At 37.9% G+C, this 15,094-nt stretch overlaps 1 protein-coding gene across 3 annotated transcripts in view; it reads left to right on the forward strand.

Annotated features, from left to right (window-relative positions):
* The first annotated feature begins 157 nt into the window (after positions 1 to 157).
* The window catches only part of si:dkeyp-118h9.7 (sacsin), a 31,482-nt gene continuing 16,545 nt past the window's right edge, over positions 158 to 15,094 (forward strand). Inside the window, exons 1-6 of one of the 3 annotated variants that reach the window (XM_041806296.1) lie at positions 158 to 432; positions 537 to 657; positions 4,407 to 4,578; positions 9,263 to 9,342; positions 9,678 to 9,765; positions 14,448 to 14,559. In XM_041806296.1, coding sequence (XP_041662230.1) covers positions 9,314 to 9,342; positions 9,678 to 9,765; positions 14,448 to 14,559 — 229 coding nt within the window. In that variant the 5' untranslated portion in view covers positions 158 to 432; positions 537 to 657; positions 4,407 to 4,578; positions 9,263 to 9,313. Of the gene's footprint in view, positions 658 to 4,078; positions 4,354 to 4,406; positions 4,579 to 9,262; positions 9,343 to 9,677; positions 9,766 to 14,447; positions 14,560 to 15,094 lie in introns of those variants that run through there. The other 2 variants (XM_041806295.1, XM_041806297.1) reach the window with 2 other exon arrangements.

Consider the following 15,094-nt stretch of genomic DNA (forward strand, 5'->3'; position numbering starts at 1 on the left):
CAAAAATGGGCAAAAAAGTAGGAAAAAGGTGATATTAATGGCAAAAGGTAGCTGAAATGGATGAAAAGTGGCAAAAATTGTGAGTAAGTAAATTTAAAAGTTTTCCTTCTTCAGATTTTATGGGGAATAATATTTAAAATGAAGACATAAAAGAGCCACATGCGGCTCCAGAGAAACACTGGTGTGTAGAAATCCACTTGAGCGAAGAGGAAGATCAGCCCTGCAGTTAAAAATAAATATACTTCCGTTACATTTCTGCTGTGAGGAGATAATTCAAACATGCTAGTTCTGCATATTTACAGCAGGGTTATCTCTGTGGGTTAACTGAGGCAGCCTCCCAAATTGATGACGTCACTCGTAACCCGGTAAGTTTCATTTCTTCGGGTTTGGCACTAGAATTGCTGAGTCAAAGGCGGTTCGGCGTTTCCTCCAGTAAGTTTCATTTCATACGAACCGGTTCTGATTTTACTTTGGTTTTATTTCAGTGGAAACCGAAACAGACCCGTGATACTACCTGAAAATGCGTGTGGTTTTAGGGGCTGGGCATCAGCAGTCTTTATAAACCGGAGGGTTGGTGAGAGGAAGGTTTTTTGAACTTCACATCAGCACAGATGATGATGATGATGATGATGCGAGTCTTCGACTAACATGACCACGGTAAGCCTCGTTTAATACTGCCTGGGGTAATTCAGAGTCTTATCTTATCGTGTTGTCATTAGTTTTCTTGGGAAAATGATATTTCACGAGTAAAAAGTAGATAAAAACTTTCATTATTTCACACATTTGTTGCTTTATTGTACACCGAGGATGAGGAAGGAGGCTAGCATGAAAACAAGCATTTATTTATTGCATTTCCTACTGTGGAGTTTGGCCGGTGTTCTGGCAGATTTTGCTCCCGATCCGAAATTGATACTTTGTGGTTCTGCGCAAGCTCCCGACGCCGTCAGCGTCACGCCCACGAGGGTAGTAGATTAGTCGCAAAATCTGACAAGGAAGCAAAATCTGAAAGAACACCGGCCACAAACTAGACGATTTTAAAATCTAAAACGGCTTTAAAACCGTGTGAAACCACAGATATGAGAGCAGTTTCCAAAGGTTTTTCATTTGTAATCCTCTGAACGCACACACTAGACTGTCAGATCACTGGAGACCACACACCTGCCGTCACCCTCGATGATCACGTGACTTCAGAATTAAAAACTAACACATGGATGTCTGTCGCAAGCTTTGTGCAAAAATACAAAACAAACAAAAAAACTAAATTAAAGGTGGCAAAAGTGGTCAGACACAGCAAACACTGGGAGAAAGGTGGCTAACAAGGGCAGAATGTGGCAAAAATGGGTGGGAAGTGACTAAAATTAAGTTGAAGCTGGCAAAAAAGTGTCAAAAAGGTGGTAAAAATCAGAAAGAAATGTGGGAAAATGGGTAAAAAGTGCTATTTAATTGCTAAAGGCAGCTTAAATGGGGAAAAATTGGCAAACACTGGGGGTAAAGTGGCAAAAAAAATGAGTTGCAGGTTGTAGGTGGCAAAATCAGAAAAAAGGTGGGAATAAAATGGAATCTAACTGCAAAAGGTAATCTAATGGGTGAGAAATGGCAAAAATAAGTAAAAGGGGGCAAAAAAAAGCAAAATGCAGGATAAAAGGGTCAAAAAGGGTGAAAAGTGACAAAAAGAAATGGCAAAAATTCAGCAAACACTGTGAAAAAGGGCAAAAATGGTCAGAAAGCAACAGAAATGAGGAGGAAAAGGGTCAGAAAGTAGCAAAAAATAGTCCAAAAGTGGCAAAAAATATGAGTGAAAAGTGACTAACATGGGCAAAAAGCAGTCAAGAGTGCCAAAATGGGCAAAAAAAGTAGGAAAAAGTGATATTTAATGGCAAAAGGTATCTGAAATGGGCATAAATGGGATTAAAGTGGCAAAGATTTGGGGGAAAAAAGCAAAAATGAACAAAGAGGTAGGAAAAAAATGATGTTTAATGGCAAAAGATAGCTTAAATGGGCAAAATGCAATAAAAGTGGCATAAATTGGGGGAAAAGTGGCAAAAATGGGCAAAAAGTTTGAAAAGGGTGATATTTAATGGCAAAACGTATCTTAAATGGGCAAAAATGTGATAAAAGTAGCAAAAAGTGAGGAAAAAGTCGTATTTAATGGCAAAAGGTAGCTTAAATGTGCAAAAATGGGATTAAAGTGGCAAAAATGGGCAAAAAAGTAGGAAAAAGGTGGAATTTAATGGCAAAAGGTAGCTTAAATGGGCAAAAATATGATAAAATTGGCAAAAAGTGGGGAAAAAAGTATGAGAAAAGTGGTATTTAATGGCAAAAGGTAGCTTGCATGGGCAAAAATGTAATAAAAGTTGCATGAATTAGGGAAAAAGTGGCAAAAAAGGGCAAAAAAGTAGAAAAAAGTGATATTTGATGGCAAAAGGTAGCTTAAATGGGCAAAAATATGTTAAAAATGGCAAAAAGTGGGGAAAAAAGTATGAAAAGAGTGGTAGTTAATGGCAAAAGGTAGCTTAAATGTGCAAAAATGGGATTAAAGTGGCAAAAATGGGCAAAAGAAGTAGGAGAAAGGTGGAATTTAATGGCAAAAGGTAGCATAAATGGGCAAAAATATGATAAAAATGGCAAAAAGTGGGAAAAAATATGAAAAGAGTGGTAGTTAATGGCAAAAGGTAGCTTAAATGTGCAAAAATGGGATTAAAAGTGGCAAAAATGGGCAAAAAAGTAGGAAAAAGGTGGAATTTAATGGCAAAAGGTAGCTTAAATGGGCAAAAATATGATAAAAATGGCAAAAAGTGGGGAAAAAAGTATGAAAAAAGTGGTATTTAATGGCAAAAGGTAGCTTAAATGGGCAAAAATATGATAAAATTGGCAAAAAGTGGGGAAAAAAGTATGAGAAAAGTGGTATTTAATGGCAAAAGGTAGCTTGCATGGGCAAAAATGTAATAAAAGTTGCATGAATAAGGGAAAAAGTGGCAAAAAAGGGCAAAAAAGTAGAAAAAAGTGATATTTGATGGCAAAAGGTAGCTTAAATGGGCAAAAATATGTTAAAAATGGCAAAAAGTGGGGAAAAAAGTATGAAAAGAGTGGTAGTTAATGGCAAAAGGTAGCTTAAATGTGCAAAAATGGGATTAAAGTGGCAAAAATGGGCAAAAGAAGTAGGAGAAAGGTGGAATTTAATGGCAAAAGGTAGCTTAAATGGGCAAAAATATGATAAAAATGGCAAAAAGTGGGAAAAAAGTATGAAAAGAGTGGTAGTTAATGGCAAAAGGTAGCTTAAATGTGCAAAAATGGGATTAAAAGTGGCAAAAATGGGCAAAAAAGTAGGAAAAAGGTGGAATTTAATGGCAAAAGGTAGCTTAAATGGGCAAAAATATGATAAAAATGGCAAGAAGTGGGGAAAAAAGTAAGAAAAAAGTGGTATTTAATGGCAAAAGGTAGCTTGCATGGGCAGAAATGTAATAAAAGTTGCATGAATTAGGGAAAAAGTGGCAAAAAAGTAGAAAAAAGTAGAAAAAAGTGATATTTGATGGCAAAAGGTAGCTTAAATGGGCAAAAATATGATAAAAATGGCAAAAAGTGGGAAAAAAGTATGAAAAGAGTGGTAGTTAATGGCAAAAGGTAGCTTAAATGTGCAAAAATGGGATTAAAGTGGCAAAAATGTGCAAAAAAAGTAGGAAAAAGTGATATTTGATGGCAAAAGGTAGCTTAAATGGGCAAAAATGATAAAAATGGCAAAAAGTGGGCAAAAAAGTTTGAAAAGAGTGGTAGTTAATGGCAAAAGGTAGCTTACATGGGCAAAAAATGTAATAAAAGTTGCATGAATTAGGGAAAAAGTGGCAAAAAAGGGCAAAAAAGTAGAAAAAAGTGATATTTGATGGCAAAAGGTAGCTTAAATGGGCAAAAATATGATAAAAATGGCAAAAATGGGCAAAAAAGTAGGAAAAAGGTGATATTAATGGCAAAAGGTAGCTGAAATGGATGAAAAGTGGCAAAAATTGTGAGTAAGTAAATTTAAAAGTTTTCCTTCTTCAGATTTTATGGGGAATAATATTTAAAATGAAGACATAAAAGAGCCACATGCGGCTCCAGAGAAACACTGGTGTGTAGAAATCCACTTGAGCGAAGAGGAAGATCAGCCCTGCAGTTAAAAATAAATATACTTCCGTTACATTTCTGCTGTGAGGAGATAATTCAAACATGCTAGTTCTGCATATTTACAGCAGGGTTATCTCTGTGGGTTAACTGAGGCAGCCTCCCAAATTGATGACGTCACTCGTAACCCGGTAAGTTTCATTTCTTCGGGTTTGGCACTAGAATTGCTGAGTCAAAGGCGGTTCGGCGTTTCCTCCAGTAAGTTTCATTTCATACGAACCGGTTCTGATTTTACTTTGGTTTTATTTCAGTGGAAACCGAAACAGACCCGTGATACTACCTGAAAATGCGTGTGGTTTTAGGGGCTGGGCATCAGCAGTCTTTATAAACCGGAGGGTTGGTGAGAGGAAGGTTTTTTGAACTTCACATCAGCACAGATGATGATGATGATGATGATGCGAGTCTTCGACTAACATGACCACGGTAAGCCTCGTTTAATACTGCCTGGGGTAATTCAGAGTCTTATCTTATCGTGTTGTCATTAGTTTTCTTGGGAAAATGATATTTCACGAGTAAAAAGTAGATAAAAACTTTCATTATTTCACACATTTGTTGCTTTATTGTACACCGAGGATGAGGAAGGAGGCTAGCATGAAAACAAGCATTTATTTATTGCATTTCCTACTGTGGAGTTTGGCCGGTGTTCTGGCAGATTTTGCTCCCGATCCGAAATTGATACTTTGTGGTTCTGCGCAGCTCCGACGCCGTCAGCGCCACGCCACGAGGGTAGTAGATTAGTCGCAAAATCTGACAAGGAAGCAAAATCTGAAAGAACACCGCCACAAACTAGACGATTTTAAAATCTAAAACGGCTTTAAAACCGTGTGAAACCACAGATATGAGAGCAGTTTCCAAAGGTTTTTCATTTGTAATCCTCTGAACGCACACACTAGACTGTCAGATCACTGGAGACCACACACCTGCCGTCACCCTCGATGATCACGTGACTTCAGAATTAAAAACTAACACATGGATGTCTGTCATAAGCTTTGTGCAAAAATACAAAACAAACAAAAAACTAAATTAAAGGTGGCAAAAGTGGTCAGACACAGCAAACACTGGGAGAAAGGTGGCTAACAAGGGCAGAATGTGGCAAAAATGGGTGGGAAGTGACTAAAATTAAGTTGAAGCTGGCAAAAAAGTGTCAAAAAGGTGGTAAAAATCAGAAAGAAATGTGGGAAAATGGGTAAAAAGTGCTATTTAATTGCTAAAGGCAGCTTAAATGGGGAAAAATTGGCAAACACTGGGGGTAAAGTGGCAAAAAAAATGAGTTGCAGGTTGTAGGTGGCAAAATCAGAAAAAAGGTGGGAATAAAATGGAATCTAACTGCAAAAGGTAATCTAATGGGTGAGAAATGGCAAAAATAAGTAAAAGGGGGCAAAAAAAAGCAAAATGCAGGATAAAAGGGTCAAAAAGGGTGAAAAGTGACAAAAAGAAATGGCAAAAATTCAGCAAACACTGTGAAAAAGGGCAAAAATGGTCAGAAAGCAACAGAAATGAGGAGGAAAAGGGTCAGAAAGTAGCAAAAAATAGTCCAAAAGTGGCAAAAAATATGAGTGAAAAGTGACTAACATGGGCAAAAAGCAGTCAAGAGTGCCAAAATGGGCAAAAAAAGTAGGAAAAAGTGATATTTAATGGCAAAAGGTATCTGAAATGGGCATAAATGGGATTAAAGTGGCAAAGATTTGGGGGAAAAAAGCAAAAATGAACAAAGAGGTAGGAAAAAAATGATGTTTAATGGCAAAAGATAGCTTAAATGGGCAAAATGCAATAAAAGTGGCATAAATTGGGGGAAAAGTGGCAAAAATGGGCAAAAAGTTTGAAAAGGGTGATATTTAATGGCAAAACGTATCTTAAATGGGCAAAAATGTGATAAAAGTAGCAAAAAGTGAGGAAAAAGTCGTATTTAATGGCAAAAGGTAGCTTAAACGGACAAAAAATTGATAAAAATGGAAAAAAGTAGGATAAAAGTGGTATTTAATGGATGAAAAGTGGCAAAAATTGTGAATGAGGTGGGCGGCCTGATGGTCCTAGGCCCACCCACTTTTCAGACATGCCCACCCTAAACTTTTCTTTGAAAAATAATAATAATAGGCTATAGCCTATATAAATATTGTAATTTTGTCATGAATTACTCAAAAGCAGCTAAATACTTAACTTTGTGCAAAATAAATAGGTGAATAAATAAATGAAAAATCTACTTATGTTTATTTTTGATGCGCCTGCTGCAGAAAAGCATGTAAAATCGCCCATCGACGGAGAGCGTCTCTCTCCCTCACTCTCTCGCTGAGCGACAGCTGTCAGTCAAACCTGCCGTGTTTCAGCACCAAGGACAGCTCATCTAACCACTCTCAGCATAAACATTAACTTTCACAACACAAAAACCCGCTTATTCAGTTGAAATATTATTTATGAAACTGTACCTGTCACCTCATTTAATATTCAGTAGATATTACTCTTGTTATCCAATCAGAGCTTGTCTGCTAAAATGAAACTTTTCCACCAGCTGACAGCCCGAGTAAACTTCCACGTCTATGGTCTGATCATGGAGGGCCCTCTGTCTCTCACCTTAATGCCTTTTTATTAAAAGATCTGTGGACTGCTTCCATCTTTGAGGCTCTGCATTTTAATGGCATTGAGAGAAAAATGAACACAGCAGCACAGCGTTTACTCCTTGTCATTTTTTCGCAGTGACGGTGGAACAACAATCCCTGTCTTTAACCAAGCAACTATGAACTGTACCATTTAAGATACACGTACAGTTTTGAGGATATCTTTAAGATCAAGATGTTGTAGTTTGACGACCATAGCTGATAAGTTGTTAAAAGGCTGCACTGTGGAGCTGTGCGCATTTGTCTGCACTGTAAGACAAAATTAGTTGAGCTTACTTAAAAAACAAAAGGAAACTCGTTGCCACAAAAATAACATGTAAAATACTCTTGACTTTGTGAGTTAGAAAAACGTGTTTGTTTTTAGTGTGCAGTGCTTTTTCTACATGAACTATTTAAGTATTCACTACGAGTTTAAAATCAATTGTTTTAAGTTCTCAAAACTGAGATTCAAATGTTAATTTAAGTTTGCAGGACTTAGGCGAAATCAACTACTTTGAGTGTGCAATACTTAATATTTTTAGTGCACTGCAAACATCGATAAGTTCATAGAACTCAAAATATCTTTGGTAACTGATTACCTTAGAACATCAGATAGTACTCTCTGTAGAAGTTTTTTAAAGTTATTATTTCACCTAAGATGGACTATCTTATGCCACCATTTGCAACAAGCTGTTAGTGACCCACCAAACCAGCAGGTGATATTTCAGTAATGTCAGTGTGCTATCCAGCATTCACTGACTTTCACAACAGTGGCATCGTCCCCTATAGGTGGGACGTCTTTAATTGAGACAGCAGCTTCACTCATGGTGCATTTTATTTATTTATCTTATTTAACCTTTATTCAACAAGGAGAAAACCTCATTGAGATTAAAAATCTTTTTTTCAAAAGTGTCCTGGCCTAGACAGCAGCAGCAAACAGACTGCATAAAGGTTTAGTGCCCAAAGGCATTCTGGGAAAACTGCAGATTTGCCATAACTCAAATAATATGAGTTATAACAAAAATACTTTGTTTGAGTACTGTTCACTTAAAACTAAAATGAATTCTATCTGCTCATAGAAATAGAGTTGATATCGCTGTTTGGATTTTTAAGTTAACACAACTTAATTTTACCTCCTTTTTACCTGATTTGTTTAAACCAAGTAAACTAAAGTATATTGAGCCCTTTAGCTGTTATGGCCAAGAAGTACAAGTTACTTGTTTATGGTAAGTATTTAGAACAGGTTACAAGGAACTGAGTAATTTCAACTCAATTTTTATGAGTAAAATGGATGTTGGGTTTTACAGTGTGCTCCACAGGAGCACAAAAGTCCTGCACTCGGACCTTACACACTGAGTCCATTGCGTTTGCATTGGCCTTGACTGCGAAAATTTGTATAATGTGGCAAATAGTTTTATACTGTGAGCCTGTGTCTGTCACTCCTTTAAAATCCCGCTGGATCCGTCCTGACACAGAGCTTCATACAGCACATGCTCATGCATCATAGCACTGAGACAAGCTGGAGAACAACTTTTAAATTCTGTCTCTGTTAGGACCTGTGAGTAGGCTACAAACATAAGCCTTTATATGTTATATTTTCATGACTGATAGCCACATAATACACGGGAAAACCACGGTGTTTAAAGTGAGGCTTTTAGAGAGAGAGAGAGAGAGAGAGAGGGTGGGGGTGAGCGAGCAAGAGAGAATAAAGCAACAGGCGCTGATCTGAATCATCATTCACCCATCTCTCTGTTATATTTCCATGGTTGATATCCACATGATAAATGAGCAAACTTTGGTGTTTAAAGTGAGGTTTCAGTGGTGAGCAAGCGAGATGGAAGCAGCACCTTAGACACATGAAATTTCGCATAAAATTGAACCTATTCCGGAAAAAAAAAAAAAGGGAAATAAAACGACAATTTCGGCATCAGTGTGCAGACATGATTAGAACAACATGAAACAGGCTCATTCTGCAAACGCCTTAACACTCTGCATGCCGACCTGTGTACTGAGACACCTGCAGCAGCCTCTCTGTGTGCTGTCAGCACGGAGTTGGACATGCTTTCATTAATCTACGATGTTGAGGTCAGTGAGAGAGCCCACTGGCTACAAGATTTTTAATAGATTAGATAACCTCCTTGATAGTCCATGTGTGCAAAATGGTAAAGGTCTATGGACCTGTCTGTGTGTGTGTGCGCTGAAACGCAGACTCATCCTCGTGAGCGGTGGAGCATCTACCAGGAAGCCGTAAAAGTTTTATTTTGAAGGTTGTACCTGTGATGCTTGGTGTGCTTCCTGTATTTAAGGTGCTCTTCCTCTTAGTGTTCGCAACGCAGAAGAAGACCACAAGTCTGTTGTGCCTTGCCTAAATCACACTACCTAAAAAGACATTTTTTCAGTGCTGACACCTCCTTTTCTTATTATCTCTGGGTTTATTAGGGTCCAGTCTCTAGTCGTAATTTAATTATTATTATTATTATTATTATTATTATTATTATTATTATTATTTTCTCCAGGGCTTCGGTTCGAAACTTCTGTGAGCCTCTACAGGACCAGAGCCAGGAAGGATGACGTCAAAGGCGAAGAAAAAGTCTCGGTGAGATGAACACCTTGGTGTGTGGGTTTGATGAAGGGGCATGGTTTTGGTTTAGGCAGTTTTTGTAAACTTGATTAAACACCTTAAACATATTTATATGGCTCCTAAAATATAATTCAGCATGTTATGGTTTGCAATTCTAAGCATTGAGCCTTTTTATTTCATATTTTTTTTCAATTAGGAATCTAAAAGTTAGTCTACTTTCTAATAAATGGACTAAATGTTGAGGGCTGAATGACTATCTTAAAAATAACTCTGCTCTTATATTTTTTGAAGGCTTTATCTGAGTTAATATTGACTTTACTGTCTTATTCTTTCCCCTCAACGTTGTTTAGAACGTCCTTCGGGGCAACAGCACCACCCTTCATTGACTACCTGCAAGATATCCTGCGTCGATATCCTGAAGGTGGACAAATTCTCAAGGTCAGTACAATGGTCTGTTAGATTCTGGTCATTTTTACCACTTCATTTCTCATTTATAGATCAGAGGGTCTGAGAGGAAGGAGAGGAGGATCAGGGGCCTCACTGATAAAACACTGCGTAGGATCCATACTAAAAGTATACGTGTGCCCAAAAGCGGAAAATGGCGTGCGCCAAAAATAATAATCTGATTTACAAAACCGTGGGTGTGCGCACTTGCAAGCACTTTTCCCTTTATAGATCACAGTCCACCTGGAAGATTGCGCAGGTGGATTCATCTCACACCCCGCCCTCTACACACCCACGTTTTACCATGAATGGTCAACGCAAAGTACCTCAGGAATGTTTTTTAAATAAGCCGCTGATCGACGGCATTTTACGCTCGTACAAGACTGCAGAGACGACAAGGAAAAGGAATTTCACGGAGACCGAAATAGAGGTGCTTGTGGGTAAGGTGGAGGCCAGAAAAATGATTTTATTTGGTGGTCACAGTAGTGGCATCAATAATAAATGCAGAACAAGCAAGTGGCAGCACGTCGTCACTGCTGTAAATAGTGTGAGTGCCACAGAGTGACCTGCAGTCAGTTCCCTACGCTGCTGTGCGTAGGGATGAATGAGTCGTGTTGACCCAGGCCACCGTGCCACTAAATTTGTCAAAACCATGTTTGAGGTACAAATAATTTGTACATTGATTGTATGCACTTTTTTTGGTTCACAAAGACAAATTCATTTTCACTTGGAGCCCTTATGGCAACGTGAGTGCAGTCAAGTGCGCCGATTACATTTGGGAAATCGGACATTGCTGCAAATTGCCTTTTAATGTTGGCCTGTTCACCCACAGCGTAAGAAAAACCTGATATATCGACTGGTCACGTTTATGATGCCATCCAAAACAGCTGGCATTAGTGTGCTGAGGGATGGCTGCCATATCCCAGACCTAAGGACAGAATTTAACTGTATTATATCAGACCCAAAAGGGACTTTAGACAGAAAATGTAAAATTGTATGTTGTTAATCATATCAAACACAGACCTGTTGGCTAATTCCCGCTGGAAGGAGCTGGTTGCCAGAAACCCCAGAGTGGTCAGCACCTGTATACACCAGGATGGCACGGTTCTGGCAGGTGGTTCTGTCTAACACTGGGCCCAGTTCAGCACTAAGATCCTAGAGCACTGCTCTGGGGAATCTAAATCGGCTTATTAGCCAGTCATCATCATGGGCCAGGAAATCTTCATGGTCCCTAAAGACCCTCTCCATCCTGATCCTACCATTTGCATGATCTTCCAGCAGTGCCAGCGCATCCATTGTGCAGCATTATGCACGAGTGTCACTGCACTATTTATATGCTTACTCAGCAATTAGACTGATCGTTACACACCTTGTCACAAGTAATACTAATCAATCAGTGCTATCCATCGCGCTTCATCATTTGAAGATGCAAGTATGATATATGAACATTGTGCATGCAGTAGTAGGCCTAATGGCTCATGAAAGGAACACATCTACAACACTGCAGACTTGGATGTTTATGATTATGCGGGTCTTTAAGTCTGATATGTGTGACATTAAATGTATGAGATGAAACTGGCTTCAATTCACCACCTCACCATCTGTGCCACAAGTTTCCCCCATCTCCAAAATGTTTGTGCGCAAGGATCAAAGTTGACGTAGCGGTGCGCACATTCTCCTGCCAAGTTTATTTTTATAAATCACAACCTTTGCGTGGAAAGTGGCGTGTGCCACTTTCAAGCCCCTTTTTTTGCGTAAGCAAGCTTTATAAATGAGGCCCCTGGTGATCTCTGTCTTTCTCTGTGTGTAAACTGTCAGTGCCTGAAGAAAAGGTGAAGAAGTAAAAATGTTGTCTTTATCAGGAAACATGATGTAACCAGGTAGAGAGGAATCCTTTAAATCGTTTTCTTTGTTTAACATCAATAAAGATAACACAAGAAAACAGCAGATTTTATGAGGCACTTGTATTCATCTGTGAAAACATGAGAAAAGGCTTTTTACTGGTTAAACCAGTGATAACGCGTGGCTGTTGAGCCACATCTGGCTCTTTTGGGATGATTTGTGTTTCTTTCATCTCTTAATTTGAAATATTATTCTCCCTCAGAAATTATCCATTGCAACTCACATTAATCAGTGTGTTTCCTGCACTAATATATATTTGTCAGACTTTATTTTTAGTCTGTATATTTCCACTGCCCTTATTTGCTATTTTTGCCAATTTTGTTCCATTTTTTGACATTTCTAATCCATTTTTACAACTTTAAGCCCACTTTTGCCACTTTTTTTTGCCAATTCTTGCCATTTTTACCAGCTTTAGCCTCTTTTATTTATTTGCCCATTTAAGCTGCCTTTTGCCAATAAATACCACTTTCCCCATGTTTGCCACGCTTTGCTGCTTTTCCCCTGTTTAAGTAACTTTTCACTCCTTTTTAACCATGTTTCTGCTGCTTTTTTTGCCACCTGTAACCAATCTTTTGTCATTTCTGTGCCATTTTTGCCACATTCTGCCCTTTTATGCCACTTTTCTTCTCCATTTTGCTCCATTTTTGCACCTTTTTCCATTTTCCCCACTTGCAATCAATTTTTTCAGCTTTAAGCCCACTTTTGCCACTTCTTTTTGCCCATTTTTACCTCAGTTATTGCATTTTTGCCTTTTTTTTTTACAAGTTCATGCCTCTTTGACCATGCTTTTTGCAAATTGATTTTTTTTTTGCCTGTTTAAGCTGCCTTTTGTCCATTAAAGCCACTTTTTCCCTTTTTTGCTACTCATTGCTGCTTTTTGCCCTATTTTTCCATTCTTTTTGCTGCTTTTCCCCTGTTTTAGCAACTTTTAACTCATTATTGTGCCATGTTTTTGTCGCCTTTTGACCATTTTTGCCACCTGTAACTCATTTTTTGTCATTTCTTACCCATCTTTGTCCCTTTCTGCCCTTTTTTCACTTTTTCTCCCCATTTTTGTTACATTTTTTCAGAATATTGCAGTACATACATCAGTACATTCAATATCTGTATTCATTGCTGAACATCTTGGTTACAGAACAGTCTTAACAAGATTGATCCATTTTAAATGCAGCAAAACCTTAATACTCCTCTATTTTGTCTTTTTTTCCTCCCCTCTTTTTCAGAACAGGGATGTATGAAACCAAAATGGGAAGAAAAAATAAATAAATACATAAAATAAGAGAAAGGAAAGTAGTTAAAATTCAGCACTTTTCCAGGGAAATATTCTTGCAGTTTTAATATATGACTATTCAGTCAGAAAGACCAGGATTACTGTTGTTTTCTATATCCACTGATAGATACACCCTATGTTTTTGTCAATTAGACGTGTTCTTAATATTTTTCTGTCTTTTCCATGAAGGAGACCCATTTTGCCCACATTTTGTAAATTTATCCATTTGTAAATTAAGTGAATAGGTCATTTCTTTCATTTGATACATTCAATTTACTGTGTCTGCACATTAGCTAATTGTGGGAGGTTCAGGGTGCGTCCATCCTCTTGTAATATTTTTCTTAGCTACCGTTACCAGTATTCTAAATAACTGTTTATTGAGATTCCCCATAAGGAAATCTTTTCCTGAAATAAATGTTTTGAAGTGATTGGGCATCTTTGTGTTGAATATTTCCTCCATTATTTTATGTATATCACATCAAAAGGTTTTTTAACCCTGAACACTTCCAGAACATACAGCAGTGGTTTGCTTCTTGATCCCCTGAACAATGCCAGCGTTTGATAATTTCTCCTGTATGATGTGTTTTTAACTTAGGTATGATAAAAAATCTCATTAAACATTTTTAATGCAAACTCCCGCCATATGTGTGAGCTGGTGCTTTTCCATAATAGTTCGCAGTAACTGTGCCATTCTTCTTTTGTTATTCCAAAAGCTCCTTCTTTTTCCCATTTGTCCTTGACATAATCAGTTGTGTGTGTTTTTTTTTTTATTGGAACCCTTTGTACAATCTAGAAATAATACCTTTATTAAAGTCACCTTTATATGCCCTCAGCACATCTTTGAATGTTGGGTCCTCCAAGTCTAAAGGGTATTTGTTTTTACATTTTTCAAAATAATTGCGTAACTGTAGATACCTATAAAAGTCTTGTTGTTCCAAAGAGAAATCATTTTTAAGGGTCTGGAAGTCTTTTAGATGGCCTTTATTTGTTTGTGAGTAAAATGCTGTGATTCCCTAATCTGTCCATTTTTGTCACTGTTACCCAGTTTTTTCCATTTTATGCTACTTTGCCCCCTTTCATCCATTTTTTCCACTTTTTTCTGCTTTTTGCCAGTTTTTGCCATGTTTAACTTATTTTTGCCACTTTTCACCACTTAGATTTGTGGCTCTTGTGAGGGTATGTTAACAATTTGGCTCTCTAGTTTAGCGGAGTTGAGTAACACTGGGTTAAACTATTTCTATTAAAATCATTTGAAGATGTAATATTCATATCAGCCACTAGAGGCTAACATTTATCAACCTGTTGATCTTTTCCTCCCAGCGCTCTGAATCGATCTACTTTGTTTGAAAGCTTTTAGTGCAATATTAAAATCAAACATCCTGATCCGATCAGATTATTTCATGACTCCCTGCGTCACTGCTTCATGAGTTTTTTCTGCTGAAACTCAGCTTGATCTAAAAATCTCCTTGAAAGGAACATTTATTGTTTTTATTTGTCACAACAGGAGCTCATTCAAAATGCAGATGATGCCAAAGCCACAGACGTGGTTTTCATCCACGACGAGAGAAGCTACGGGACAGAGAGCCTATGCACCGACCAGCTGGGAGAATACCAAGGTATAAAACTATCAGAGATCAGCGGTGTGCTGATGGGGGTTTTCAGTATCAGCTCTGGTGTATTTACAAAGACAGAATAATGATGAGTGAGGTAGCCCAGTGACTATGTGTTAAATCAGTCCTGGGGTCTGTTAAAATGGTGCTTTTTGCTTAGGAAGTTTCCTACGACCTGGAAGTGTTTAAGTGTCGGCCACGATACGGACTGTTTGAACTCTCTAACCGATACGTTTTTTTGTTTGTTTGTTTATTTATTATCATTTCATCGTGCCATACACCAAAAGAGGTGCCCAGCCCTCAAGGACTTACAAAACACAGAAATACAAAACAAATAAGAGCAACTAAGCCACGGGTGTCAAACTCAAGGCGCAGGGGCCAAATGCAACCCACGGTGCACTTTAACCCAGCCCGCAAAATGATTTCATATTTTAAAATAGAAGTGGCTTGGCTGAAAGAGGTCTGAAGATTTTGGGATGCAAAATGAAAATATGAAATGAAAATAAAAATTACTTTCTTTTCCTCATTCCTATTTCTACTC

Source organism: Cheilinus undulatus, linkage group 15 (assembly GCF_018320785.1).
Source record: "Cheilinus undulatus linkage group 15, ASM1832078v1, whole genome shotgun sequence".
In the NCBI taxonomy this organism is placed as follows: domain Eukaryota; kingdom Metazoa; phylum Chordata; class Actinopteri; order Labriformes; family Labridae; genus Cheilinus; species Cheilinus undulatus.